This window comes from Populus alba, chromosome 10 (genome assembly GCF_005239225.2).
Source record: "Populus alba chromosome 10, ASM523922v2, whole genome shotgun sequence".
NCBI lineage: Eukaryota > Viridiplantae > Streptophyta > Magnoliopsida > Malpighiales > Salicaceae > Populus > Populus alba.
Genome location: NC_133293.1, coordinates 324,950 through 352,400, shown reverse-complemented (window position 1 = coordinate 352,400; position 27,451 = coordinate 324,950). Strand labels below are relative to the sequence as shown.

The 27,451-nt window shown below is 34.1% G+C and overlaps 6 protein-coding genes across 7 annotated transcripts; 4 read left to right on the top strand and 2 right to left on the bottom strand.

Annotated features, from left to right (window-relative positions):
* Positions 1-1,259: 1,259 nt before the first annotated feature.
* On the top strand, positions 1,260-2,315 carry LOC118057351 (1,4-dihydroxy-2-naphthoyl-CoA thioesterase 1). Its single transcript, XM_035069904.2, has 3 exons — positions 1,260-1,579; positions 1,724-1,915; positions 1,994-2,315. Exons 1-3 carry the CDS (start codon positions 1,412-1,414, stop codon positions 2,150-2,152), a joined length of 519 nt encoding a protein of 172 aa, XP_034925795.1. The 5' UTR covers positions 1,260-1,411; the 3' UTR covers positions 2,153-2,315.
* Positions 2,316-2,874: 559 nt separating this feature from the next.
* On the bottom strand, positions 2,875-4,140 carry LOC118057350 (uncharacterized). Its single transcript, XM_035069902.2, has 4 exons — positions 3,700-4,140; positions 3,554-3,604; positions 3,306-3,439; positions 2,875-3,188 (listed from the first exon to the last, which is right to left on the bottom strand). The coding sequence occupies exons 1-4, from the start codon at positions 4,009-4,011 to the stop codon at positions 3,131-3,133; spliced, it is 555 nt and encodes a 184-aa protein (XP_034925793.1). The 5' UTR covers positions 4,012-4,140; the 3' UTR covers positions 2,875-3,130.
* Positions 4,141-7,514: 3,374 nt separating this feature from the next.
* LOC118057349 (1,4-dihydroxy-2-naphthoyl-CoA thioesterase 1) lies at positions 7,515-8,527 on the top strand. The gene is made up of 3 exons (XM_035069901.2): positions 7,515-7,818; positions 7,971-8,162; positions 8,235-8,527. The coding sequence occupies exons 1-3, from the start codon at positions 7,669-7,671 to the stop codon at positions 8,391-8,393; spliced, it is 501 nt and encodes a 166-aa protein (XP_034925792.1). The 5' UTR covers positions 7,515-7,668; the 3' UTR covers positions 8,394-8,527.
* A 1,813-nt stretch (positions 8,528-10,340) lies between these two features.
* On the top strand, positions 10,341-12,713 carry LOC118057347 (guanosine deaminase). Its single transcript, XM_035069900.2, has 5 exons — positions 10,341-10,593; positions 10,783-10,842; positions 10,922-11,112; positions 12,198-12,302; positions 12,397-12,713. Exons 1-5 carry the CDS (start codon positions 10,578-10,580, stop codon positions 12,583-12,585), a joined length of 561 nt encoding a protein of 186 aa, XP_034925791.1. The 5' UTR covers positions 10,341-10,577; the 3' UTR covers positions 12,586-12,713.
* A 155-nt stretch (positions 12,714-12,868) lies between these two features.
* On the bottom strand, positions 12,869-16,238 carry LOC118057346 (aspartic proteinase). The gene is made up of 12 exons (XM_035069899.2): positions 15,360-16,238; positions 15,194-15,254; positions 14,996-15,090; positions 14,799-14,911; positions 14,459-14,627; positions 14,323-14,362; positions 14,085-14,149; positions 13,888-14,001; positions 13,567-13,779; positions 13,373-13,492; positions 13,197-13,285; positions 12,869-13,112 (listed from the first exon to the last, which is right to left on the bottom strand). The coding sequence occupies exons 1-12, from the start codon at positions 15,681-15,683 to the stop codon at positions 13,028-13,030; spliced, it is 1,488 nt and encodes a 495-aa protein (XP_034925790.1). The 5' UTR covers positions 15,684-16,238; the 3' UTR covers positions 12,869-13,027.
* A 133-nt stretch (positions 16,239-16,371) lies between these two features.
* Positions 16,372-27,351, top strand: LOC118057344 (uncharacterized). Of its 2 annotated transcripts, none has more exons than XR_004688944.2 (24): positions 16,372-16,969; positions 17,172-17,229; positions 17,430-17,518; positions 17,628-17,683; positions 17,812-17,887; positions 18,142-18,208; positions 18,580-18,646; positions 18,847-18,913; positions 20,164-20,247; positions 20,327-20,368; positions 20,579-20,731; positions 21,408-21,485; positions 22,074-22,142; positions 22,236-22,301; positions 22,390-22,518; positions 23,455-23,511; positions 23,670-23,759; positions 24,020-24,085; positions 24,694-24,762; positions 24,834-24,938; positions 25,295-25,338; positions 26,586-26,644; positions 26,772-26,808; positions 26,939-26,948. XR_004688944.2 is itself a non-coding variant. In XM_035069897.2 (24 exons), the coding sequence occupies exons 1-24, from the start codon at positions 16,751-16,753 to the stop codon at positions 27,089-27,091; spliced, it is 2,082 nt and encodes a 693-aa protein (XP_034925788.1). In that variant the 5' UTR covers positions 16,376-16,750; the 3' UTR covers positions 27,092-27,351. The 2 variants fall into 2 exon arrangements, 1 of the variants encoding a protein (XP_034925788.1); XM_035069897.2 differs by having other exon boundaries at positions 16,376-16,969; positions 25,213-25,338; positions 26,939-27,351.
* The last annotated feature ends 100 nt before the right edge of the window (positions 27,352-27,451 follow it).

Below are 27,451 nucleotides of genomic sequence, written 5' to 3'. Positions count from 1 at the left end.
AGAGCGATAAAGGTGGGTTAGTTGGGCACCGATAGTGGTCCAAGATGGGAGTGTGGCTGCCTTTTATTTTGACTCGTGAGGGCTGCAGCCGGGCCCCACCAATCAAAGAATACAAAGCCACAAGGGGAAAGTGCCCTTCGGTATCTTTAAATAGAGGAAACCCAATTCGTTACGACAAAGGATACCTGCCCGTCACATTTTTTAATATTTATGTTAAAAAATTTATATACCAACAAGCTATTCATCAAGATTTAGGTATAAAAAAATAACCTATTATCTATTATTATTTATTAATCAATAAAAATTAAAATAGTTAATATATATTTAAAGCATGCATGATAAATATTATTCGTGTATATGTGTTTTATATCAATATTAATATTTGTATATATCATATTATATTTAAAAAATCTAAATATTATATATATATATATAAATAAATTCCAATAAATCAGTTACGAATTAAATAGTGTCATTTATGCAGGCAGGCTGCAATCACCCAACAGAGCATCTGTTTATTAAGAAGTTCTTACCTACCCAGTACCATCCGTCCATCTGCCCTTCTCCTCATTCTATTTGCCTTGTTTCAAAATTAAATAATTTAATCCTAGGTATATTTTAATTGGTTAAATTATAAATTTGCTAAAATATTTGTAAAAATTATTTATTTTTAAAAAAATCTTTAATTAAGAGATCATAAAATTTTAGAGACTAATATAGAAAATGATTTGGGTGTAAAATTAATTAGTATATCTAATATTTGTCATGGTTTTTAAAATGAAAGGTAATTCAACTTATTTCTAATAAGAAAATATGTGAAGATGTATTTTTGAAATAAAATAAAAAAATTCACGTAATTTTTTTTAAATATTAATTTTAATAAAATAAAACTAAGTATAAATAGCTAAAATAACTAACATAACTAACATAATTCAATTTTTTTAGTTATTAATTATATATTCAGGGTGTGTTTTAAAGTGCGGTTGAACCATATTGCAGAAAAATTTTAATATTTTAATATTTTTTAATGTTTTGATGTTCTAATATAAAAACTAAATTTTAAATAATTAAAAAAAAATATATATATATATATATTATTTTAATATATTTTAAAAAATATATTTTAAAAACACAATATTTTCAAAACAGTTAATTAATCGTATCATCATGAGGTGAAAATTAATTTATTAAAATAATAATAATAAAAACTAAATATATTGCATCACAGCAGAATAGGAAAATCAACCTTTGAGTACAGAAACGTCACATAAGTCAAAATCCAAATCCCACGCAACAGTGAGCAGAGTGGTCTGTCTACGCCATCCTCCCACTATCCTGCCTCCATCCTTTTTATCTTCCGGTCTCAAAAGGGACTGGTAGTGTATTTCCTTTTCTACTGTTATAGATTTTGATGGAGCAATCATCATCTTCATCGTCGTCTTCCTCTTCCTCATCCTCTTCCTCTTCTTCCAAAAAAGAAAGTCTTGACGTTCCCCTGCATTCCTTTGGGTTCCAGATTGAAGAACTGTCCCCTCAGAAGGTCACTGGTCGCCTGCTTGTTACTCCCAAGTGTGTCCAGGTCTGTCCCTCTCCTCCTCTCTCTCTCTCTCTCATTATAATACATGTATAAGAGGAATTTTATTTGATTTCAACATATTAAAATTGCCCAAATGGAGGGCTTATAATTTTCTTCTTGGAAATGGGCTGGCCGGGCATCGAGCAGCCGTTCAAGGTATTACACGGCGGAGTATCGGCGTTGATTTCGGAAGCGATGGCTAGCATAGGGGCTCACATGGCATCGGGATTGCAAAGAGTGGCTGGGATTCACCTGAGCATCAATCATGTGAAAAGCGCCCGCCTTGGAGACCTTGTCCTCGCCGAAGCCACTCCCTTCAGTATAGGCAAAACCATTCAGGTACATAATCCCCCCTCCCTTCCCTTCACTTCCTTCAGCGTTAGCAAGGGAAAACCATTAAGATACGCACTGATACAGGTTTGGGAGGTGCGAATCTGGAAATTAGCGGATCCTTCAAACACAGAGTCCTCCAAATCATTGGTGTCATCGGCAAGGGTTACTCTCTTGTGCAACTTGCCTGTGCCTGGCCATGCTAAAGAAGCCACGGAAAATCTCAGAAGCCATGCTAAATTATGAACGCTCTTTTATTGCCTGCCTACCACCACGACTTGGTCGTAGTAATCACTCCTGATATATTAGATAATAATAATACAATTGTACTACTGTAATTCAGTGACTTCAAGTTCTTGCAGTGTGATTCTCAAATTTCAGTCCAAAGAGTATGAATAATTTCATCTAATTTACTCCCAGTTAGTTGATGATTGCTTCCCAATTGATAGTACTGCTAATCGTTCAAAAATAAAAAAAGAAGAATTTTACTCAGCTTAGCAGACAGTCAACGCTGTTCTTAGACACCAACCTCGTTTTTTTAGCTATAACTACCAAACCTACCACTTCAATTCCATGGCATAACATCCAAACACGTCATTCCTTGCCTTGTGTTGTTGGACCGGTAACACAAAAGATTGCAATACCATGATTACTGAAATCTAACTTTAAGAAGCCATTCCTTCCCTTGTATTGCAGCTTTAAACCAATATGGCACCTTACTTTTCAATGATTCAGCGGGCCAAACCGAGTTTCGCTAGTCGCGGTTTCTATTTTAGGTTGTGTTTGATAAGACGGTGCATGTGATAGGAAATTGATAGTCGAATTAAGCAGTTAAGTATGATTGTAAGAGATAAACGCAATCTTCAGGGATGCACCCTGCCGTGAAAGCATTATAAAGCTATTAACATTAGTAAATACAGTTAGAGCATTGAAATCAAGAGTTAGATATCGGTACAAATGAAGGTAACTGAAGAGGAATGAGAGCCAGAGTCTTAATTATGAAATAATGGGTGCTGGAATTACATAATTAATCACGTTATGTGGTACTACAGAGAAAACAGCAGCTTTTCCCATGTATTTTATATTTATGACGTTCTATATGTTTGATTTACAAGTTAGATCCAAGTAATATATATAAATACAAGACAAAGCAATCCATCGGATTCTGCACAAGGCCAGTTGCAGCCGCTTCCAAAAGAAGTGGGCGAGCTCATGGCTTTATATTTATTGATTTTGGCTTTGTTTCCACTCTCCATGTTGATCAGTTGCAGAGATCTTTTGCCTTCAAAAATGTAAAATCCTGTTAACTACTAAATTGCAGAAGCAAGCAAGTGGGATTCTCAGATGGAAACGTGGTGAATTGAGCAGGACAGCTAGGAAAGTAAAATGTATAGCTAACCTGAGCTTGGCAAGTTGTCGAGTGAGTTCATTAATCTCACGGGCAGAGAGCTTGAGAGAAGACAAGGTTCCTGGCACCTCTTCAGAGACGACTTGGGACAGTTTGTGGACAGAAGCTCCCACTCTTCTAAAAGCCTGCATCATTGTTCTTATCATTGCATAGGATCCTATACGCTTAATTAAGAATGCAGAGCACCAGTGGGATTGTTATATTAATTATCCAGGAAGAATAAATTATCAAGAGCTTACAGATATGGCTGGAAGGCAAATGACAGCCAAAGAGAACATTGCTCCAATAGCCTGCGAGGAGGACGAGTACACTTGTATGTTACTTACTCGGAGAAAACTGGACAGTAGTAAGGAAGAAAAAGAAAAGAAGAGGTTGAAAAACTAACCATTGAAAGAAGAAACAAGAGAGAGAGGAGGGCCAGCTGAGGAGGGGAGGGCTTGAACCCTAGAGATTTGAGATGGCTGGGAGTGAAAGGCAATCGAGCAGAACAGAGGAGCTTGGATTGCGGAGCATCAGCAACGTTACTGGAAACTCGATTTATGAGAAGAGCTGCAGTACCTGGTGTTGTGCCTCTTGTCCCGCCGAGCATGGAGGTGTAAGGAGGAACAGAACAACAAGAACAAGGTCTGCGTCTCCCCACAGACATGGAAGGGTACAAACACAACGGGGTTGCTCCAAGAAGAAGAAGGAGATGCATGCTACTATCACCTCAGAGCTGAAAGAGAGAGTTGCTGGACAATCTTCTGGAGGAGGAGGAGCAGCCCTTGCTGTCCGTTTCGTGACACTTGCAAGGATAATGGTTTTCTTCAGCCTCCATGTCCATCGGGCTTTCATTTTTATCTTGTAATAAAACTTGGGCTCAAACATGGCCTCTGCTTTCCTTTCCTCCGCATTCTGGATATAAATATTAAATAGGCTGGTGATGCACCGTTCTGGGTTGGCAGGGCAGTGTACTTGAAGTCCAACCTTAAAGTTCGGAAAATGCAAGGCGAAATTAAATCTTCTTTGAATGGCTTTAAATTTTATTTTTTAGCCTCCATTAGAATAATAATAATATAAAGAGCAAATCTTAAGAACATCATCCCAATAATTTTAATTTTACTGCTCAATAGTTTTTATATCAATTTTATCTTTAAATTCTTTAAAAATCCTCAATTAAAGACTTCTAAGGCTTTCCATCCATGTTTTCATTCAAATTATACTTTTTTTCTATATAAAAAAAAACATTATTTTGTTGAGAATTTAGTGCACGAAAATTCTAATTGAGATATTGAAATAATTTGAATTTAGTGCACGAAAAATTCTAATAAGTGTCTGGTGTTTTCTTTCTTTTAATTTTTTTGTTCACTCTTGATTTTTATAAGTAAAATCCCAACCAAACCTTCAATTGCATTCAAGTTTATATTGGAGTTTGAATTTGGATTTAATAGGTGTTTGAGAGTGCAGTAATAATTATTTTTTAAAGTGTTTTTCACTTGAAAATATACTAAAATAATATTTTTTTATTTTAAAAAGTTATTTTTAATATTAGTAAATAAAAATAATTTAAAAATATTATATATATATTAATTAAAAAAATATATTTTTAAAACACAAAAAAATAAGACTCATATCAATAGAAACACATGAGCAAGCCAATAATGCCTTATGCTTCTCTCTCTCTCTCTTTTAATTCATCGACCGACTTGGTATATTCTATTATGGAGAATCTCTCTCATTATTCTTTCTTCGTTTTAGATTTTCTGATTTCTATTTATTGATTGAAGTTCTTGATGTGATTTTATGTAATTTACATCCCGAGAGAGAGCTCTACAAAGTGGACTAGTAAGTGTACATATATATATATATATATATATATATATATATATATATATATATATATATATATATATATAGTTGTGGACATATATTCATGGAATTCAAATAGGAAAACACATATTTATAAGAAAGAAGTGCACTCAATTCAATTCAAATTGGACTAAATTGCATTAAGTTGTAAGATGAATACCAAAGAAAAGTTTCATGGACTTGTAAGAATTAAAAATATTAATTTTCTCTGGAAAATGTTTTTTTTTTAATGTGAAAGGAAAAAAGATTTAATATTCTTTGAAAAATATAAAATTCAAGAATTTCCAGCAATAAAATTTCTTTACAATAATCAATCAATCATTAATTTTTTTAAAAAAAAACATTCAAGAAAAAAATTAATTTCTAAAGAAAATTGAACTTTTTAAAATGTTTAAGAGGTTAAAATAAATCTCACTTTTAAGAAAATATTGGACATATATAGACATCCATTAAAGTATTTCGAATTTAAAAAATATATAAAAATTTCAAAAAAAATCTCTTGAGATAATTTTTTAATGACTATTTCCAAAAGTTTAATTGATAATCATCTTATAATATTGTTTTGTTATGCAATTTGGTTTATTTGGGTTGATAAGACTAAATTATACAAACACAGTAAATTTTAATCAAATTAATTTTCTTCACAAAAAGCTTATTTACCGAATTGATATAAATAAAAGGGTAGTAATTTCTAAGCTTTCAACCATAGATTTTCACTAAATATATGCAATCAATATCAAATTATTAGATTATTTGTTATCATATTCATACTTTAATGTACAATTATATTTATTTTATTATTGAGAGAGTGTGAAGAATAACAAAATTTGTTATATATAAGTCAAAAGTTTCAAAGATAAAAAAACACAATAATTATATAAAGATTCTAAAAATACTTCAATTTTATTTATCCTTGTTTTATTTGTTAAAGACTATTATAAGCCTTTGTATAGAAAAAACTAGAAAGCTTTATTAGTACTAAATAGAAAAAACTATTATCTTTAAATAGAAAAACTATAAATGAATAAGAAAAAAAAATCTAAACTGAAAACGAAGAAAGAAAAATATTTATTTTACAAAAAAACTCTTTCATCACTCTTTTTGGATTGGAAGAAACTCATCTTCGAGTTCAAATTATTCTTTAAACAGAACTTTCTTAGTTAAAAACTATCATTCACCATGCAAACATCTAACATAACCTACGTCATCCTATTATGGGTTTCATCATCAAGATTCTCAATAACAACAATCAACAACTAACCATTAAGAATTGTTGGGCTCTAATATGTGTTTTTTATGACCTTATTTTTTAAAATAAAGATAATTTTATCATTACATTGCTACAATTTACAGTAATATATATCTAGATAAATAGTGAAAATATCAGTAAGCTCTTTTAGATATTGTGTAATAGTAGAACAAGAAAAAAAAAAAAAGAAAAGAAAAGAAAGAGAGGCCGGCATCAGGATACTTGTATACTCTATCCATGCACGGGTTATTTTGACTTGGGCTCCGTTTGTTTGCAGGAAAAAATTCCTTTTGGAAAGTGAATTCCGGGAAAGTGAATTCCGGGAAAGTACCGAAGTGTTATGGAAAATGAACTGGAAAACACTTTCCAGTGTTTGGTTATGTCATGGAAAATGAGCTGGAAAATAACTTATTAATATTTTATTTTTTTCAAGTTTATTAAAATAATAAGGAACAAAATCTTACAAATTAAAAAGTTGAATGATAATGAAATTTGAAAAAAATATATAATTTCATAAATTATCTCAAATAAAAACAAATAATAATCAAAAATAATAGGGATCAAATCTAAAAAATTGTAAAAAAAATGAAAAATGAAGAAATTAAAATAATAATAATCAACATTTCATAAATTATTTCAAATAAAATAAGTAACAATCAAAAGAATGAGGATCAAATTTGATAAATAAAAAATTTCAATAAAAAAATGATAAAAAAAGCAAATAGCAATTATAAAAATAAAGACCAAAGTTAATTTTTGTCTATAAAATTTTTATTTTTAGAGATGAAATTGAAAAATAAATATTCAAAACAAAATATATATAGTAATCAAAAGTTTGAGGATCAAATTTGATATAATCAGCAAATAATGACATTTCTAAATTTTTCACAACTTCCGGAAAGTGTTTTCCCCTCAAATTTTTCAGGAAAACACTTTTCCGAAAACCGAAGCCGAAAATTTTCCTTTGAAATTGTTTTCTGTTAACTTTCCTAATAACAAATAAACACAGGAAAGTTTGGTTATGTTTTTTTCCAGAAACTACCGAGAAACAAACAAGCCTTGACATAAACATAGTAGGCCAAGGCGACAACGTGTAAAGCTCAAAGAATTAATGGTGGAATCTTTGGTAGCTAGCTAGAATCTTCAACTCTTCTAATAATACGTAACAAGTCTTTATTTAGCTATACCTTACCTAACAAAAACCAAACCATGATTAATTGATTGATTCCATTCCATCTTCCAAACAATTCTTTCTCCATGGATCGATCATCATTATCATCTTCTTCATCATCTTCTTCCAACAGGGAACGTCTTGATGTAGCTTTGCATTCATTTGGCTTCGAATTTGGAGAGATGTCACCTCAAAGGGTAACTGGCCGCCTTCTTGTGAACCCCATGTGCCTTCAGGTCTCTCTCTCCTTCTCTCTCTCATGTACAAACATGTATATCTACAAAAGGAATGAATCTGATTTGATTTCATTAAGTTAAAATTGCCTGCCTGATCGAATTCTTGTTCTTGTTTTGAAACAATGAACGGAAACGGGCCGGCGATCGATCAGCCGTTCAAGGTCTTACACGGCGGAATATCGGCGCTGATTTCGGAATCGATGGCTAGCCTGGGAGCTCACTTGGCATCGGGGCTGCAAAGAGTGGCCGGAATTCAGCTGAGCATCAATCATGTGAAAAGCGCCAACCTTGGAGACCTCATCCTCGCGGAGGCCACTCCCTCCAGTATCGGAAAAACCATTCAGGTACTTCACCTACACCTCCTTTCTCCGATCCAACGTAGAAATAAACGACAAAATTATTAATGGCTGATGCAGGTGTGGGATGTGCGAATCTGGAAACTATCGGATCCTTCAAACACAGAGTCCTCCAAATCATTGGTGTCATCGTCAAGGGTTACTCTCATATGCAACTTGCCTGTGCCTGACCATGCTAAAGAAGCCATAGAAAATCTCAGAAGCCAGGCTAAATTATGAACCCTTTTCAGTTTTCTTTTCTTTGGCGACCCTCAGCCTGTATAATTGTACCAATTTCATTCTGTGATTCTCAATTTCGTACTGTTTTGTTCGCAAGTTTTATTTAATACGAAGAAGATAAATAACTTCCAAAATCGTTGTATGGCAGCTGTTTTTGGACATCAACCTAGCTACCTCCTCCTACTTCTGCGGCATAACTAGGTTCGTTTTATATGCTATGCTCAGGCGTGGAGATCTATGCGGATCATAGTTTTTAGATTGTTTTGATTTAAAACGAAGTTGTTTTTACCTAAAACCTGGTTTTGGAATTTTTTTTTAAAAAATCAATGTAGTTTTAATAAAAAAAAATAAAAAATCAACAGTTTTAATTGAATTTTTAACGGAAGTGTTGGGTCATAAAAATATTTTTTCTTCTTTTTTTTTTTTTCAATTTAACCTGATTTTAGTCTAAATCAGCTGGATTCGGGTCAGGTCGAGTTTTCAAAATTATAATACAGATATTCGAGAATGAGTTAATAATTGTTTTTTATAGTGTTTTTTTTAATACATAAATATAATATTTTTAAAATTTATTTTTTATATCAATACATCCAAATAATATAAAAATATATATATAAAAATTAATTTTAATAAAAACAATTTAAATTTTAACAAATCTCCATTTAGACAATAATAACACATTTAGTCTTTAAAATTATAAAATCTCACGAGTATGAAAGCTTCGAACGGAGAAAGATTTATTAGGATATCAAGAAGAATTGGTCACCTGACAACTTTCTGAAGCACTTGCATTGGCTCCACAAAATCACAGTAACAGCAGCAAGACAATTTCTTTTCTTTATATATATATATAATAAAAAAGATTTTAAACAATTTTAAAACATAGCCCACTAGCTTTTTTTTTTTGAATAAGTTAAATTATTATAAATAAATATTAAGAATATAACTATTTATCTTTTGATAAATACCAAAGATTTCTTAGCAGTGAACCATTTATAATAGAAAAAAAGGTTGGAAATTTGGAAGAGATAAGGATAGGTATTTCTTCGTCATCATTCTCATCTCTTCCATATTATTCTTTGCCAACTAAATTATATTATAATTATAATGATAAACTAAATTTAAAAATAAAAATGGAAAACCACAAGTTGAATTACTTGTTATCAATAGTTAAGAAAATTAAATGAAAAAAAAAAAAAAAATTATAGCTATAGAACTTGAAACGGCAATACAATAAGGGTTGACTTAAAAATCGTGTTTAGTAGTGTAGTAATGGTTGTTTTTTCAAATAATTTTTTGTGTCGAAATGCATGTTAATAATTTTTTTTTATTTTTTAAAAATAATTTTTGACTTCAACACATAAAAAATGATCCAAAATATGTACAAATCGTATTAAATTTTGATATATTTTTTTTTTAATTTTTTGGGCATGGTTTGCATCGTGTTCCTAAACGGTCTTCGAAATCTATACCATTCTAAGTTGGAAAAAAAAAAACTCATCATTAATACGATCTAAATTGGAACTTAGTGATTTTCTCAAAACTCAACCCTTAATTAATTAATTTTTTTTATTAAAATAATTTTATTTTATTTTTTTTGTATATTTTTTAAAATCAATGTAGATTAATTTAAGTTGATTTTATTGATCCATAAACTGAGTCTTGTGATAGATTGGGTTTTAAGTATGTTTGTTTATTGGTTTTAGAAGTGTTTTGTTTTAAAAATAATTTATTATTTATTTATTTTATTTTAAATTAATACTTTTTTTGATATTTATAGATTATTTTAACATTATAATATTAAAAATAATTTTTAAAAAATAAAAAAATTAATTTTAAAATAAAAAATACTTTTAAAATCAATAATTAATTTACATTCAGGCTAATGTGGTGTTTGGAAATAAATAAAAAATTAAAATAAATGCTAGTGGATCGGATGGATTTCTCTCCACCCCCTCATCTCTCACACTTGACATTGCATTCCATATCGCATTGCGCAAAAGAATTGACCAAGAGAGTCAGTCCTGTCTTTCTGTTTTTCTATCTCCTCCCCCCTTTATTTTATTTTATAAATACAGAAGAATTGCTACCATATCTACCCATTTCCATTCCATTCAAGCTTAATTTGAAAGATTTATTAGGAAAAAAATCATCTTCAATCACATCAATATCAGCCCATCAAACATGGAGGGAGCCGATGGTATATCTATTCTCTTTTCCCTTTCTCTTTAGGCTCATTACTGATCTGCTTGCTTGCCATGTTCTATTCTTGAGGATCTCTCTCTCCCTCTTTTTCTCTCTCTTAAATCTCCCCTTTTTATAGTTTGTGATTTTTTTTTTAAATTTTCTTTGTTTTGGATGCATTGGATTGGATTGGATTGGATTGCAGTTGTTGAAACTAAGAAGGGAACAATCTCAGTGGCTTCTGCATTTCCTGTTCATCAGGAAGGTATGGTATCGCTTGATTTTTGTTATAACTACTGCTTGTTCTGGTAATTGAATTATTGTTTTGGATGGCTCTTGATCAGCTGTACAGGACAGAGATCACAAGTTCCTAACAAAAGCAGTTGAAGAAGCTTATAAAGGGGTTGAAAGTGGAGATGGAGGTCCTTTCGGTGCTGTTGTTGTCCTCAACGATGAGGTTGTTGTCGCTTGTCATAACATGGTCTTAAACCATACTGATCCTACTGCCCATGCCGAGGTCACTGCCATTAGAGAGGTTTCTTTCTTCTTCTTCTGCTCTTTCTACATTTAACTTCTGAGTTGCCCATTAGGCAGGCTCTATAATTGCTGGGAGACTCTGGGATCTAAAAGTTGAGGATGCAATCGATCGTGATGCCCAAATAGGGATTTTGAATTTTTGATGCTCCTACGATACACTTGCTAATATAGGTCCAAGTCCAACCTCTATATTGGGTTCTTTTGTTTGGTCTTGCTGTTAGATATTCAATGTTAATGTGTGTGTGTGTGTATCTCAAATTTATTATAAGAGAAAAATAATATTCTGAAATAAGAGTTTTTTTTTTTTCTTTAGAAAAACCAAAGTGTTGTTGAAATGTTATTAATGTTAAATGTCGATAAATATACCACCAGTTGATGAAGCTTTTAGGAAGATCAAGTCAATTATTGATTTATTAGAAGATCACTCAGGAAAAAAATAAAATGAAGAAATTAGATTGATGATTTAATCCATGTGACAAAATAGTCACCGTTGTTTTCTTGTTTTGATGAAGAGGTCTATGTGCATTTAGTATTGTGTAACATATTCCTTTCATAAGTGTTTTTTATTTTAAAATGTATTAAAATGATTTTGTTTTAGTTTTTTTTTTTTTTTAATTTTTAATATTAGCCCATTAAAACCATCTAAAAATACTAAATAAAATAAAGTCATTTTAATATTTTCAAGCAAAATATATTTTTAAAATGCACCCGAAATACAAAAACAAATAGCTAGAATATGTGGCCCCCTAAAAGAAGGTTTAAACGTTACAAGTTGCTAAGCTATTACCAAGTCATTGAAAATTTAGATGCCCTACCAGGGACTTAACCAGGTTCCAGCATGACTCAGCTGGGCTGTGAGCAGATGCAATGGCAATTTGAGACCTTCAATATCTGCTCCATATAAATAAAATCCATTAGAGTAGGCTCTTTTGCACTTCTTTTCTTTATTTTTTAACCAAAAAGATTATTTTGACCTTTTATTTTCCTTGAGATGGAATGGATGGTGTTATGTTCATCGAAACTCAAATATAAAGGCTTAGAAAGTTGCTTCCCCTCATCTCTTAATGACCTTGTTTTTACCAGGCATGTAAAAAGCTCAATCAGATTGAGCTTTCTGACTGTGAAATATATGCCTCTTGTGAGCCCTGCCCCATGTGCTTTGGCGCGATCCACCTTTCACGAATTAAGGTATTTTCTGCTCCCTACATTGTCTCAATCCTTTCCTGTCCCTGTGGTTCAGGGTGCATGACATATTATGGATCTTGTGGTGTGTTGATGTCAGAGGTTGGTTTATGGAGCCAAGGCTGAAGCAGCTATTGCTATTGGCTTTGATGATTTCATTGCTGATGCATTGCGGGGGACTAGCTTCTATCAGAAGTCCCAGTTGGAGATCAAGAGGGCAGATGGCACCCAGGCCATCATTGCAGAACAAGTCTTTGAGAAAACAAAGGAGAAGTTTCAGATGTATTAAGCGTTTTCATTTGTTCTGGCTTTACTTCAATTCTGAACGATAAGCTTCGCCTTCAATGCAATTGTTCAATAATGACTTCCATTAAGTGGAGCTTGAAATGCTGATATGCTTTATCATGTTGAACTTCAGATTTACTCTGTGGAATCTTACTAGCATCTACCCCAGCATTTTAATCTTTGATGTTGCACCCTATGTGATACCTTTATCAACCTTTCATTTCAATGCTAGAATCCTGCCTGGGATTTTCTCCCTCTTCAAAGTATGGAAACAGAAGCTCCGAGAGTGAGATGGAAAAGGAGCCAATTCAGATTATTGTTTATATTCTACATGACAGTGTCCTAAAGTGCTTTAAAAGAACGCCCTATAGCTGCAAGTAAAGAGAAAATGCACACCCGATCCAGAAATGCATTTTAGCATACAAACTACAAGCATACAGTGGAGACTAGGCAGCTTGAGCAAATCCTATCCGGTGATTACCAAAATCAAACACAGTGTGGTATGCTCCCAAAAACACATCTCCAAGAATCCTGCATCACATAAGACATCAATCAATGTTACATTTATGGATCTGTATGTTCATTACAGCAGGAAATGAGGGAGGTGGGACATACCAGAGGGGACCTTGTCGATGAGGCATATCTAAAGCTGCAAATCCACTCAAGCAAATAGTAGCATAGCTTTCTTCAACTCTAACAATATACTGAACCAATTGCAAAACAAATTAAAAAAAAAAAAAAAAAACTCCCACTATTAAATAAACCATCAATGTTCAAGTTAAAACCCACACCTGCTCTGGAGACAGAGGAAAGGATCTGTTTCCTATGGTGAAGGAAACATATGGCATGGCTGTGATTTCATCGCAGTTGATAAATGATTTTCCTAGAGGATTGGGGAGCCTCTCGCACAGCTTTAACATAGAAGATACATTTTAAGTGTAATTCCACAGAAAAAGAATGGGGATGAACTCGAAAAAGTGATCACCTCATCAACATAATGAAATATCTTTTCCTTTGCTTTCTTCTCTTTAAGTTGTACTTGAATCCAGAAAACAATCATCTCGCAGAAAGTACATAAAGCACCACCCTCATCCACTGATAATCTATCTTTAGCTTCACCATCGACCACAGTCTCAATAACAGTGTCGTTGCTGTATAGACACAGTCCAACATCAACGCATATAATTTCAGGCCTTACCTGCAGACATGGGGGGTAGTTTGTAAGGAAGAATACCCTTAGATACTTTTCTTGAGAGTAATCCATTGTGCAATAAAAAGAAGGTTAGAAGTATAAAAAGTAACTGACTCCAGATATTATCGAATCCCATATTGAATTCCAGTACTTGGTCACAACTTCTTTACATTCCAAACTCACAATTCCTCTAGCTCCAATGGCATGGTTAATTTGTGCCACTATACGCTGTAAATGAGAACTGGTAAGAGTAGCATTTTGATAACTAAGAGTAGCTTAAGAATAAGAATCAATGAGACATGAACAGTTACAGTTGGACCGGCAAGAAATGATGTCCCTGAGTCCACAATGGCAGAACAGCCACCAGCGCACAATCCTGAAAATCTCAAACATTGATTTAGAGATGGTTTACCTATATATCTAGGGATAAGATTAGAACAATCATTTTCCAATAAGCAAATGTAAGTGTTCATTGAAAAAAAAGAAACCTTCAAGATAGCACTGCAGCACCGCTTGAACATCACATAAATGTTAATGTTATTGGATTACCTGTTGAATTGTTTGCAATAAAAATATCCCCAACCTGAATCTGTAATGAAGAATAGAGTTAAGAAGTTAAACATCAGTTGTTTTGATGGGAGGAAGAAGCTAAAAGAGATTCGCCAAATTATTAACTTCATCAGACCTGCCAGTAACCTCTTCCAGTGACTGGGACATATGTATGGTCACCTTTGAAGTGCCTCCAATCTAGACCTCCAAAAACAATTTCCCCTCCCAATTCTGACGATGGATTGCGATTTAGCCAGAGAGAGAAAACTTTCTTGCTTACATGACCTTGTTCAGCCATATTATACCTGTGCACAGACCACCAATCTACGAGTTAGATGCATCATGATCTGAGACAAAAAATGAAACGAACACATAAGCATCCATTAAAATTTCCTCTCCTTTATCCCTTATGAAGAGAAGACAGACACTTTCCGTTTCCGATAATTTAAGATCGAGCTAGAAGCCTAGAACTATACCATACTGGTGTAACTTTTCCAACGGCAATATCCTGAAATGCAAGTCCAAGGATGCCATCAAACTGCACACCCAAGAGTGCTAAAAGTCCTTCTCTTGTTACCTCAGCAAACTCCTAAATGACGGGAAATTAAGGTCGTTATTGCTTCAGAAACATAAACAAGTCTCAAGCATAAGACTTTGATGAAGCAGAACTCACTTGATCTATAATGATATCATCCCCAACTTTGACACGATCTTGGCTTAAGAACCCAGAAACAGACCCAGAACCATATTGAATTTTGCATGGTATACCTGAATAAGAATCCAACAAACCTGTTACCTGTAAGGCTCAGTAGACATGTATAATTCTGGAAATTAATGAAAACTTATAGGGTTAGATCAAAGGTTAATTTACCGATCTTAGTATAAGTTCTGGATAGCCTTGCAATGAATTTGGAATGGAAATAGCAAGTAATCTGCACGGTAGTGGTGTTTAACAACATATAACCCTATTGAATGGTAGAAGACCAGAAAAGTAGCTAATTACTTCACTGATACTCAACTATAAATGCACTACTTACTGATAAGAGGCATTTTGAAGATGGAACCCAAAGATTGGAGCTGCCAGTATCAAACACAACAGTGAAAATTTGTGGGGGTGATCCAATGCCAATCTCTCCATAATATTGGGTATCAAGATAATTCTTTAAGTATACTATTTCTGCATTTGAAGTTACTCTGGCAAAGGAAGTAGCCTGAGGTCTGGTGATCCTGGCTGCGTGTATGCTGTTAAGGTCTAAATTCCTTTTCTTTAGACCAACTCTCGCTAACCCATCAGAAGACAAGGAACCACCCAACCAAGCTCCCATGCAGATTGAAATTAGAAGAAATCTGATCGACTCCATGCTCGATCACAAAAGTTTCTTTCAAGTTTCAATATTTGGGGTAAATCAAAACAAATGGTAAGGCAAGCACTTTATAGAACGCTAAAAATGGGAATGGGAAGAGATTTGAAACCAACTAGTCCTGATCATAAAGCAGGGGCTTGTTTTGTCCACAACTCTGGAGACGCCTCCGTACTCTCATAATCTCATCAATGGAAACCACCGCGTAATTTCCTGATCATCTGTATGGCCGATGGCCTGAATTACATGGCTTCACAAATACATAAATGGAGATCATTGGTAGGAGGGAAGGGATACAGTCTCTTACTTAAGTTGCTGTTGTTGATATACATATATGTACATATACATGTCTTCTCCAGTACAAAATACTGTTCCTCAGTTCATCAAACCCATCTTCAAATCCAATTTTTTTGATCATATCCTAGCCATGTAGATAACCTATGGAACCATGTGATGTCAAGTAAAGGAACACATTAATTTGAATGAGCCTTTGTCTATTTTGCTAATGGTGAAATACCACAAAGTAACTGACAATTATGTTCTGCTAATAGTACTTCAATCAAATTAACATATGTCGACGTCAAGATGAGAACCAATTAATCTTTAAACTTTTAACTTAAGAAATCGCTTCCTGCAGTAAAATCAAGAGAACTATATATATTACTACTGGTAATATCCCATTTTCCTTTTCTTGAGAATATAAAATCAAGACAATTGTTTTTCTCTAGCTAGGGTGTCACATTCTTGAGAATGCTACATAGTATCTGCCCTAAGCCCCTAGATGAATCCCAAGTTGCTAAAGCTTGAAGAGGATGCCCATATTATGATGGCATGACAGTAAATATACAAGTGGCTATTTGTTTCAGGGAAGGAAAGGGAAGGAGGGGGTTTTGTTATTTTGGTTTCTTGTTTCTAAAAAGAGCGGGCTCAAACTTGAACTAAAAAGACTCTCAAATCCTTTTTTTTTTTTTTAGAAGAAAGAAAGAGAAAAACCCTCTTTTCTTGTTGTCAAAATATCAAAATCATCAACCCTTGAGTCTTAGAATTTGAAAAAAAGAGAGAAGAAAATGGAATTGGATGACGACGACTGGGGTTTAAGCGCTGAAGAATTTGATTCCCTTGAAAGAGACGCTCTCCTGAAGATAGCATCTCAACAACAACAACAACAACAACAACAGCAACAGCAACAGCAACAGCAACCTTCTGCTTCTTCTTCTTTTAATCAACAACAAAGCCAGCAATTACATTTTAGCAACAAACCCATCTTTAATTCTCCTTCAAAAAAGGTAAAGTCCTCGCCTTTTTTCTCCTTTCTTCACAAATTTTATACCTTTTTACCTTTCCTTACTTTACTACTCACCAGTATTTCAACAACCCATTTCTTGGTTTCTCCTTTAATTCAAATTTTCCTGGAATTCTAAGGGTTTTCTGTTTCTTCATTGTATAAAGATTTAACCTTTTTTTTTTAAAAAAAAAATCGTAATTCAGGTTGATCATTTGCTTGATGGCTTGCCCAAATCATCGCCGGTATCAAAACCAAAGCCTGGTCTGTTCTCTGATTAATTATCTGCTTTTTACTGGTTTCTTTAATTATAGTTTAGGGTTGCTGTTTCTATATTCAACTTTATTTCAAATTATGGATTAAAATGCTGTAAGTTTAAATTTTTATGTTATATACTATACTACGTGGCTGATCAGTTTGCTACTATCCTATCTGCATACAATGTGGTGGTTGTGCTCAAAAAGGCGAAAGTTCCAAGGCATTATCAAAGCTCTCTGTCAAGTTTATTCTTCATGCTACTGGAAACATTGCTGCTAAATTTTTATACGACCCTGTAATGATTTCCCACATGCCTTTGTACTATTTTTTTTTTCCCCCCCCCATTTTGATTGCTTGTGAAAGTCCGTTCTTTTTCTCACGCATTATGCTTTATATCATGCCAGGTACTAGTAGGGGCTCTCCGCAAGGTCCCAAAAGCCAATTGGAATGCAAAAGAAAGGTCTCTCTTTTTACATATATGTATATGCATACATGTGTGTTTGTCATTATTCAAAGTACTCTAGACCAGCATGAGCATGTTGTGGAATTTTTCTTAAGTGCAGCCTTATCTTGGTCGTTGAACTGCAGGTTGTGGATTTTCCCAGTATCTTCTTTGTTGTCAGCAGAAAAAGTTCTCAGTGAAATATCTGGCTTTAATGTTGAGGTGATTACTGATCCTTCTTGTTCCTCTTCATGATTTTGAATTTGATTGTTAGAGTGGTGGTTAGTTGAACCATCACTGGTTCCATTTCATGTTTCACTTCACACATTGCATGAGGAGCTCTTTTCTTTTTGCAGCACAGTTCCTAGCTAATCTTAAAATCATGCTTAGTGCTTATTAATTGACCATGCATATGTTCACACTTTTTTTGTTTAATTGTTATATGACTTCACTCCGTGATATCATAATGTTTCAAGGTAGAAAAGTTAGACACCTTGGTGCAACGTGCTATTGCTGCTGCTTCTGTTGCTCCAGATCTTCGAGGTAAAGGCTAGATTTGCAAATACAAATCTATCTTATATTGATAAATGCATTTGTAAGTTGCCTTTCCATTGATGATTTTCTTTTTTAACTTCATTATAACAGTAAATCTCTTGTTTTAGAACATTGAATTGGTGTAAACTGTAAAGTTCTTATGGTAATATAAATTTTGGGATGTGATAATCAAAGGTGCTCTGAATTTTTCTTGTGATCCTACAAATTGCATTTTAAATACAGAGAAAGAAGAGAACTTTGGGGACTTTGTATGGCTTTACTGGATTCTGGTTTTTGCTTTCTCCTAGAGTAACTGTGTTCATATCTTCAGCTTTCTTTTGTTTTTCTTCACTCTTCTGAGTTTTTCTTCCCTTTATAAGACTGGTATGACAGGATACCAGACCATATTGAATCAAAGCTTATGCCTTTTCAGCGGGATGGTGTTAGGTATGGGTGTTTCCACGTTTTTCATTTTTACTTGTTCTGCGTGGCGAGTTCCCCACATTATTCATTTTTACTTGATCTATTATCTCTTTCAAATGACTAAATTAAGTTCTGTTCCTTGTTTATTTTGTAATATATGAGATAGTACACAGTTTAATTATGACTCTTTTGCATTTCACTTATTTCTTTCATTTCCTCTTTAGGTTTGTTTTACAACATGGTGGGCGCGCACTCCTAGCAGATGAAATGGGACTGGGAAAGACTTTACAGGCAATTTATCTACTCATTTCTATTTCTATCCTTTCAATATTGTTATGAAAGCTACATGCTGCTTCCATAAGAGTATGTTACTGTGGTAATGCTCTTGGTAATTGCTTCACAGAAGTAGCTGCTTACCTGGCATGCAAGCATTGTATGAATTATATGAGGGTATATAGGCTGTGTATCTAGCCGAACCTAGGTTCTAATTATTAATCCTTGTTTGTTGTGATATCTTGCCATTGTATCAAATTAACTTTCTGCAATGCCCATTTTCCACTACATGATGATATCCATGTTTTTCTATGCTCCATAACTGTAATATGCACTGATTTTTCTATTTGATTCTTATTATAGTGAAGCTAACTGGAGGATGTTAGTTTTAATTTATTTTTTGAAGATTTAGCTACCCTCCTTTTGTGCTTGCAGTTGGATAATGAATTTCAAGCAGCTTATGTTCAGTAGATACCTTGATCTTTTTTTTTAGCATTTGATATTAGAATGGAAAAGCAATACAACAACAAAGCCATAATCCTGAACTAGTTGGGGTCAGCTATATGGATTTTTTCGTGCCATTCCGTATGCTCATAAAACAAAGCTGCCACAATGAAAGATAATTTAAATCCTTCGATACCACTTGCATTATTGTTATCTTCATTCTCCCTTGACCCTTGTTCATATCTTCCACTGTCAACTTCTCATTTCTCCAAATCAGGGCCTCTGATGGCCTACGTTGGACATGGGCAAATCATTAAAGGCATCCTCTCATTTTATCTCCACTGTGCTGTATATGGTCCTTTTGGCAGACATGCCCATTTCTAATCTTATCTATTATTTTATTACCGCACATCCACCTTAGCAAGCACTTCTCTTCCACGCTATCTTATGGGTATCTTGTTACTTTGATGCCTAATATTCACTCCATACACATGGCTTGACAGACCATTAGTGGTTCTCCACTTCAGCTATCCTTTGAATCTACGAGTTTCGTTCTTATCTATTTCTCCATTCTCTTCAATAATAGAGCTTAAATACCTTGATTGCATGCATTTTGGCACCACAATCCCACCCAGTCTAACCTCCATTTCTCTTATGTGAGGTACGCTCATTGACATTTTGTCTTGCTTCAACTCTTAAAACCTTAAGCGGATAGACTCGACTTTTGCCAAAGTCACCATTAGGCTATATTCTTTTAAATCATTTTTATGTACAAATTCTTATTACTAACATGCAAAATGGAATTTATCGTTTTTTTTTTCCAGGCTATTGCTGTAGCAGCATGTGTTCGTAATTCCTGGCCTGTTCTAATACTTGCACCCTCTTCCTTGCGTTTGCATTGGGCTTCAGTAAGTTGTTAACTATATGCTTGTTGCAGTTTCTAACAAGGCATTTTCCCAGTTGCCTAATACTTAAGCTATATTGCAGACGATTCACCAATGGCTTGATATTCCTTCATCAGATATACTTGTATGTTTTTATTTAGTCCTTATTGAAATTTTGTGGTTACTTTTCCTTTTTCCATTAGTCAGAGCTATAACTCTGAGCATATTCTCATTGCTCTTCTGCCTCTGTTTCTTTCCCTTTTCATTTCCTTCTCAACACCTGGAGACTTCATTCTCATTTTATTTTGTTCTGTACAGTTGTTTTCTTTTTTCCTTAACAACTGATTGTTAATAGGTTGTTTTATCGCAATCGAGTGGATCTAATAGAGCTGGATTCAATATTGTATCAAGTTCTAGGAGCACTATTCACCTTGATGGCTTATTTAACATCATCTCTTATGATGCAGTCCCTAAGTTGCAGAACAAATTAATGACATCAGAGTTTAAGGTAAGTCCAATAAGTCATTTATTGAGTTGGGCTATACATTCATCTTCATTAGAATAGTCCAATTTTCTTAGATCAATTATATGTAAGGTGAAATTATGAAGTGTTTATCAGGATGAAGAGGAAAGTTAATGTTATTGGAAATGGGGACATTGAGCATGATACAAGAAAATGCTGGAACATTCTTTTGCTTTTTGTTAATAATTTTCAGCAAAATGTGTTTGAAAATTCACAATGCAAGGATGAATTTGATAGTATTATTAGCTTAAGATTAAATTTACTTCTTGAATAGACAGTGTTACTACTCAAATGTGAGCTCAAAATAACTATTGTTTGACTATCCTAATCTCATCTATGTACATCTTTACTTAAGGAAGGCAATAAATCAAACATTGAACAATGTTTTCTTTTCATTTGCTCCCTGCAAAATTTAGTAAATAGCATGGCAAGGATGGTGCTCTGTATCAGTGTAGCGTAGATAACTAAATTTCTTAAAGGTTTTTGATGTATTGTGCAAAAAAATTGAACTTGATGAATTAATGAGAAAATCTAGATGTCTATATCTGTGTTTATTCACTTACAGGTGTCAGTTAATTATAGAGCTTAACAAACTTGTATTCTGTATATTTATGACTTGGCTACATTTGGTCCTTGTAACCATTTTTTTTTTTTGGTTCAGGTTGTGATTGCAGACGAGTCACACTTCCTGAAAAATGCTCAAGCGAAGAGGACAACTGCCTCACTTCCAGTTATAAAGGTCATCCTCTTTGGACAAATGAATACATGCTTGCATCTCTTAGTTAGGTTATTTGATTGCAAAATGCAAGAATATGTGCTGCTGTGCAGCTCACCAAAAGTCATTCTCCGTAATTGCTTACAATAAGTTTTGCAATCATATTGTATATGAACTCACTTCTCCAAAATATTTATAGTTCTCCCAGCTTTCTCTTGTATTGCAGAAGCAGGCATGCATAGCATGTGCGTGCACACACTGACACACTTATGTATTTATGAACAAGTTCTCAACAAAGGATGAGTTGTCATAGTCACTGAAGTGATATGCTATGATTTTGTACTGAGCTGAAATATACATATTGAACCGTGAGTATGGAGGTTAAAGCAATTAGCAAATAAGAATACGATGCAACATCGTTGTCGATGTCAAAGAATTGACTGGTCATATTAAATTGTATTTGAACATAGAAAGCATTCAATAATTTACTAATATTATTTGAAATTCTTTCTGGTTAGCTACGTCAGTCACCAGCATCTCCCCCCCCCCCTCTCTCCCACACACACACTCACAATTCTTGGTGACTGAAATTAACAACAGTTTCAATTTCAGAAAGCTCAATATGCAATATTGCTCAGTGGAACCCCTGCTTTATCCAGACCAATAGAGCTTTTTAAGCAGGTACTTTGAATGATGCTTGGATAGCCTGTTGCATTTAAGATTTTCAGGATCTTTTTTATATTGATTTTGTATGAAATTAAACACACTTTGTAGTTGGAAGCCTTGTATCCTGATGTATACAAGAATGTTCATGAATATGGTAACCGGTATTGCAAGGGGGTAAGTAAATATTTCATGGTTTACAAAGTTTATTATATTGTTAAGCCTTTTGATAATCAACAGTTGTTGCTTTGTATTATTCTTCTAGGGAATATTTGGAGTTTATCAAGGTGCAAGCAACCATGAAGAATTACACAACTTAATGAAGGCAACAGTGATGATACGCAGGCTTAAAAAGGATGTCCTTTCTGAGCTTCCTGTGAAACGACGGCAACAGGTATGTTGTTTGTTCATTTGTCCTTTGCTTCTGATATGACTCGTAACCTGTTGCTAGGGGAGTTTGCACCGGTTTTTGCTCCATGCAAAAAATATATTTTTTGATTGTTTTATATTCCATGATTGTAATGGCTTGGAAGCATTAGGCATTAACTAAGATTTTTTTAATTCAAGAAAAATGGTCTTTAAGTCCAATTTAGCTCTTAACCTGTTGCTAGGAGAATTTGCACCAGTTTTTGCTCCTAGCAAAAAATCTATTTTTTGATTGATTCTTGTTCCATGATCAAAATATCTGGGAAGCATTAGCATCAATTAAGATTTTTTAATGCAAGAAAAATGGTTTTTAAGTCCAATTAAGCTCCTAACCTGTTGCTAGGAGAATTTAAACTAGTTTTTGCTCCTTGCAAAAAATCTATTTTTTGATTGGTTTTTATTCCATGATCGAAATGGCTTGGAAGTATTAGCATCAATTAAGATTTTTTAACACAAGAATTTTTTTAAAAGTCCAACAAAGCAAAGGTTTTTCATCTGGTTTGAGAGTTTTGGTCAGTGGCTTGTTGAAACTTTTTGGGATTAAAAAGCTATACTGTGGGAGAAATTCTTATCAGTGATGGAAATTAAACATTGTTTGACTTTTACTCTTGGGAGTTTGTTGGACTTTTGCTATGTTAGATTGCATTATCGTTAATTATTATCACTAAATTGACATTGAATTAATACATTCACACTTGTCCACGACTCTCCAATTTAATTATCAGTATCAATTTGATGCAGAAGAAATGCCATATTATGCTTGTCCGTGGCTCTCTCAGCTTTTCATGCTTGCTTCTCTGCTTACTTGTCCATGGACACATTGTTTAACTATTTGTATCAGATGAATATGTAGAATATGGTTTTTTATGTGGTTCGTTCACAAAATTTTACAACTGATTTACAGGTATTCCTTGATTTGCCTGAAAAGGACATGAAACAAATCAATGTTTTATTCCGTGAGGTAATTCATCTCACTGGTGGTTGATCTCTTACTTGTGCTTGCTCTATAAAGTCAATTGAGTATCTTGGAGTTGGAGGCACAGTTTCTATCCAAAAGTGGAAAGGAAAGGAAAGGAAAGGAAAAAATATATATAATGGTATTGTTGTTCTGTTTTGTAGTTGGAGGTGGTAAAAGGAAAAATTAAGGCTTGTGCATCAGATGAGGAGGTTGAATCACTGAAATTCACAGAGAAGAATCTTATTAACAAGGTATCTACTTAGAAATGGTATGCATGATATGATTGCATGGTCATCATTGCCTACTTCATCTTCATCATTTAAGTGTAATATGTGCACGTTCCCTGTTTGTACATGTACTATCAAATCAGAATGACATATCTCTGTTCTTGTTCTTTCTTTTTTTTTTTCACTTCATTAAATACCAAGGACAGAATTTTTTTTGCCACAAATGTCCTCGTAACCCATCTTGCACAACTTCATTACCCTGTCACTACTTTATTGTATTGCAGATATATACTGATTCTGCTGAAGCCAAGATATCTGGAGTTCTAGATTATCTGGGAACTGTCATTGAGGTGATTTCATTCTCTTTATCTTTCTTTAATGCATGTTTCTTTACTCTCCAGGGGTGTTCTTCTATTGCTTATGAGCAAGAGAAGGTAGGTTTATGGTCCTACCTCCTATCCTGCTGAAGTCAGATTCACTATAATGTCTGCCTCTCTGTAATGCTAGTTTCTGTTGCTAAAAGCTTAAATATTCTAGGTGTCAAATCTCGTTGTATTTTTTTGTTACAATTCTAGGACCTTTATTAGATTCTGGAGCATGTGTGAAGGATCTATTACCTGTATGGAGTCCACTTAAATTCTATTTCCTATTGAAGCCCATCCAAGTAGCAGCCTTGGATTTGGTAGTGTAAGTTCATTAATCAATTGTTTTGTCCTTATGAAATACTAACTAAAAGCAGATTTCTGATCCATGGTGCAATCTTATGTGAAAGTAAAAGCAGATTGGCTCAATTTACACCACACCCCTTATCTTTACTCCTAGTGAGCTTGCATGTAGTTATAATTACTGTTTTCAATATTTTTCCATCTGCCCTGAGGTTTATTTACCTTTTGAAATTGCTTTCCACCTTGTCCACTTTTTAATGGTTAAATCACTGTTGTTGCATTGTTCCTTGCAGGCAGGATGCAAGTTTCTGATTTTTGCTCACCATCAATCCATGATTGATTCAATACATGAGTTTCTTCTTGTAATACAACTTTCATATGACTGAAATTTTCCTTGCATCGATTTATTCTTATGAGATCTTCCAAATTCCAGAAAAAGAAAGTGGGTTGCATCCGAATTGATGGCAAAACCGCTGCAGCTTCAAGGCAAGCATTGGTTACTGATTTTCAGGAAAAGGATGCTATCAAGGCAGCAGTGGTATGCCAATTTGTTTTATTTATTTACTTGCCTTTTATTTTTGTACCTGAATATTGATGCTATATTTTGATGCTATTCTTCCCAAAATCACTTCCCATAAAATTTCAACCATTGGATTTATGGGATCCATTCCCTTCAATGCATTAGATTTTTTTCGGAAGAGTATTGGGTAAGATTAGCATTACTATTGATACTATGTTTCAAATTGACTGAATTTTGGTGCAAGTTGTGCGTTGAGTTGTTATGGTTTATCTGTGAAAATGTATTTGTGAAGCTATCTATTAGAGCTGGAGGTGTTGGGTTAACTTTAACAGCTGCAAGCACTGTTATTTTTGCGGAATTGTCTTGGACACCAGGTGACCTAATTCAAGCGGAAGACCGTGCTCACAGGATTGGTCAGGTAAACTACAGTCAACCATGAATGTTAGTTCTAGATTTATATAAAACCATTAATATACATTGTTATCAATTCTGTTAAGGGTATAATTTGATGCTGGTTCACTTTGCAATAGGCTGATTTGTTTGATTAAGAATCAGAACACTGCATTTAGTATGGTGAGATTTTGTTTGGCCTGGTAATCAATCATACAACAATTGGAAGCCTTGTATTAGCTGGCTTAGGCTTTAACCTAATACTAGGGATTGGATATATGATTTTCCAATTTACTGTAATTCCACATTAGTTTTTCTTACTGAGCTCTCAAAATATGCTGCTTAGTGTTCTGTGCTAAATGGTGGTAACAAGTAAGAGCTTGCACATGCATTACATTGCTGTGGATAGTTGCTTGTGCAACTGAATTAGTTGTGGAGGCACATTGACCAGTTTTCTGATTTGGAACTTTTCAAAGGCATGGTGGTGAAATTTTTGGATGGTAGGTGGTGCCCTTAGCATCGGTAGATGAATAAATGAAAGAGTACTGGTTATTTGTATGATCTGCAGGCAATCTAGAATTCTGAAATTTATACAATCTCCCTCTGGAAAGATGATTTTGATTTTCTGCTGCACTAATGATTTGGGGTTGGTGTAGTTTCCTTTAGATGTTTCATTAAATCTTTCATGGTAGGATGCTTTTGATGACATGTTAGTAATGATCATGAATGTTTTGGTCCAAATGATTCAAGAACCAATAAGCTTGAGTTCCATTCTTCAAATACGTGCACTATGCCAGGACTTGATCCCTAGACCCTCCTATATGCTTACAGTGCAACCAGAGCAATAGAGCTAATCTCTTCCAGCATTTTTATTAGGTAAATCATTAATTGGAGTTTCATTAGGATGCCTCTTTGTAAAGTTAAATGCACGCACACACACCCTTCAGAACTGCACTCTGCTTTTCCTGTTTTACTAGGGCACTTGTGTTTGCCTATATTTGTCACAACTTACTAGTTAGATGAAAGTGTAATAAGTATCTAGATAACTCTTGCTTGAGTTTTTTTTTTAATGAATTTCACATGTATCTTTTAATCCTAGCATGTTTGAGTATTGTATGAGATCATAGTTCGAGAGGCAATCGAGTTCTGAGAAATGAAGTTATGGGGCTTACTTTCTCCGGAGTTTCTCATTTACTCAAATTTTGTTTAAAGTTTTTACAGGCAACTACCTGTATGTGTCCAATGTTTTGACATGATTTGGTTCTTGCTTTCTAGGTTTCTTCAGTCAATATATACTACCTGCTAGCAAATGACACAGTTGATGACATCATTTGGTATGTACGCTTCAGTCACACTTGGCTCGAGACTTAACTAAACTCAGATGTTTGAGCATTGCTTTGGGCATTTGTTATGATCTCGCTTTATCAATGCTTGTTAGTTTGACATGATATTTTTCTTCAGGGATGTTGTTCAAAGCAAATTGGAAAATTTGGGACAGGTGATTTTACAAGCGCTGGGCATTTCTTTAGTGTTAGTTTGTAGCAGTATCTGTAGTGACTTAGTGCAGTGGGGTATCCGTAGTGATTTAGTGCCTTCATGCAATTGAATTCTATTTATTGATCAATTAGATGCTCGACGGGCAAGAGAAAACCTTGGAAGTTTCAGCCAGCCAGCAGAGAAGCAGCCCTGCGAAGCAGAGAACACTAGACACTTACATGAAGCGATGTAGCAATTTGGATGACTCTGAACATCAGCCTAAGCTCAAATACCCCAGGCACTGAATGACTTGCAATGCAGGATGGAAGTGTATTTATAAATGCACATGCATTGTTTGCTGTATACAATGGTGTTGCTATCATAATGCAGCTTGTTTCCCCAGTCATCTCTGCGCAAGTGGGATTATTAGTCAATTGGTGCGTGTCAGCACTCATACGAGAACGGCCCTTGAATTAAAACAATCAAATTGCAGACTGCTACACTGATATAGGCTTGTAAATGGTTGTGTAATGATATTCATTTGTATAGCAGCCACTGCTGGAAATCGCTGTTTTTTTCACCAGTTTTTGGAAAAAGAGATGATGCATTCAACTGTAGCATGTGAAAACAGTCTAACAGGCCTTGAACTGTACATCAGGAATTGT

What these genes read in the sequence shown, in the direction of transcription:
- LOC118057346 (XM_035069899.2), bottom strand. Translation starts at nt 15,683, where the DNA reads ATGGAGTCGATCAGATTTCTTCTAATTTCAATCTGCATGGGAGCTTGG. An exon ending in CTGGAAGAGGTTACTGGCAG is followed by an intron (nt 14,363 to 14,458) that starts GTCTGATGAAGT and finishes TCTTCATTACAG; the next exon opens with ATTCAGGTTGGGGATATTTT. An exon ending in CATTTCTTGCCGGTCCAACT is followed by an intron (nt 14,002 to 14,084) that starts GTAACTGTTCAT and finishes TCTCATTTACAG; the next exon opens with CGTATAGTGGCACAAATTAA.
- LOC118057344 (XM_035069897.2), top strand. Translation starts at nt 16,751, where the DNA reads ATGGAATTGGATGACGACGACTGGGGTTTAAGCGCTGAAGAATTTGAT. An exon ending in TATCTGGCTTTAATGTTGAG is followed by an intron (nt 17,888 to 18,141) that starts GTGATTACTGAT and finishes TAATGTTTCAAG; the next exon opens with GTAGAAAAGTTAGACACCTT. An exon ending in GACTGGGAAAGACTTTACAG is followed by an intron (nt 18,914 to 20,163) that starts GCAATTTATCTA and finishes TTTTTTTTCCAG; the next exon opens with GCTATTGCTGTAGCAGCATG.
- LOC118057347 (XM_035069900.2), top strand. An exon ending in ATTTCCTGTTCATCAGGAAG is followed by an intron (nt 10,843 to 10,921) that starts GTATGGTATCGC and finishes GCTCTTGATCAG; the next exon opens with CTGTACAGGACAGAGATCAC. An exon ending in TCCACCTTTCACGAATTAAG is followed by an intron (nt 12,303 to 12,396) that starts GTATTTTCTGCT and finishes TGTTGATGTCAG; the next exon opens with AGGTTGGTTTATGGAGCCAA.
- LOC118057350 (XM_035069902.2), bottom strand. Translation starts at nt 4,011, where the DNA reads ATGCATCTCCTTCTTCTTCTTGGAGCAACCCCGTTGTGTTTGTACCCT. An exon ending in TTTGCCTTCCAGCCATATCT is followed by an intron (nt 3,440 to 3,553) that starts GTAAGCTCTTGA and finishes ACAATGATGCAG; the next exon opens with GCTTTTAGAAGAGTGGGAGC. An exon ending in CGACAACTTGCCAAGCTCAG is followed by an intron (nt 3,189 to 3,305) that starts GTTAGCTATACA and finishes ACATTTTTGAAG; the next exon opens with GCAAAAGATCTCTGCAACTG.
- LOC118057349 (XM_035069901.2), top strand. Translation starts at nt 7,669, where the DNA reads ATGGATCGATCATCATTATCATCTTCTTCATCATCTTCTTCCAACAGG. An exon ending in TGAACCCCATGTGCCTTCAG is followed by an intron (nt 7,819 to 7,970) that starts GTCTCTCTCTCC and finishes GCGATCGATCAG; the next exon opens with CCGTTCAAGGTCTTACACGG. An exon ending in GTATCGGAAAAACCATTCAG is followed by an intron (nt 8,163 to 8,234) that starts GTACTTCACCTA and finishes TGGCTGATGCAG; the next exon opens with GTGTGGGATGTGCGAATCTG.
- LOC118057351 (XM_035069904.2), top strand. Translation starts at nt 1,412, where the DNA reads ATGGAGCAATCATCATCTTCATCGTCGTCTTCCTCTTCCTCATCCTCT. An exon ending in TTACTCCCAAGTGTGTCCAG is followed by an intron (nt 1,580 to 1,723) that starts GTCTGTCCCTCT and finishes GGCATCGAGCAG; the next exon opens with CCGTTCAAGGTATTACACGG. An exon ending in GTATAGGCAAAACCATTCAG is followed by an intron (nt 1,916 to 1,993) that starts GTACATAATCCC and finishes GCACTGATACAG; the next exon opens with GTTTGGGAGGTGCGAATCTG.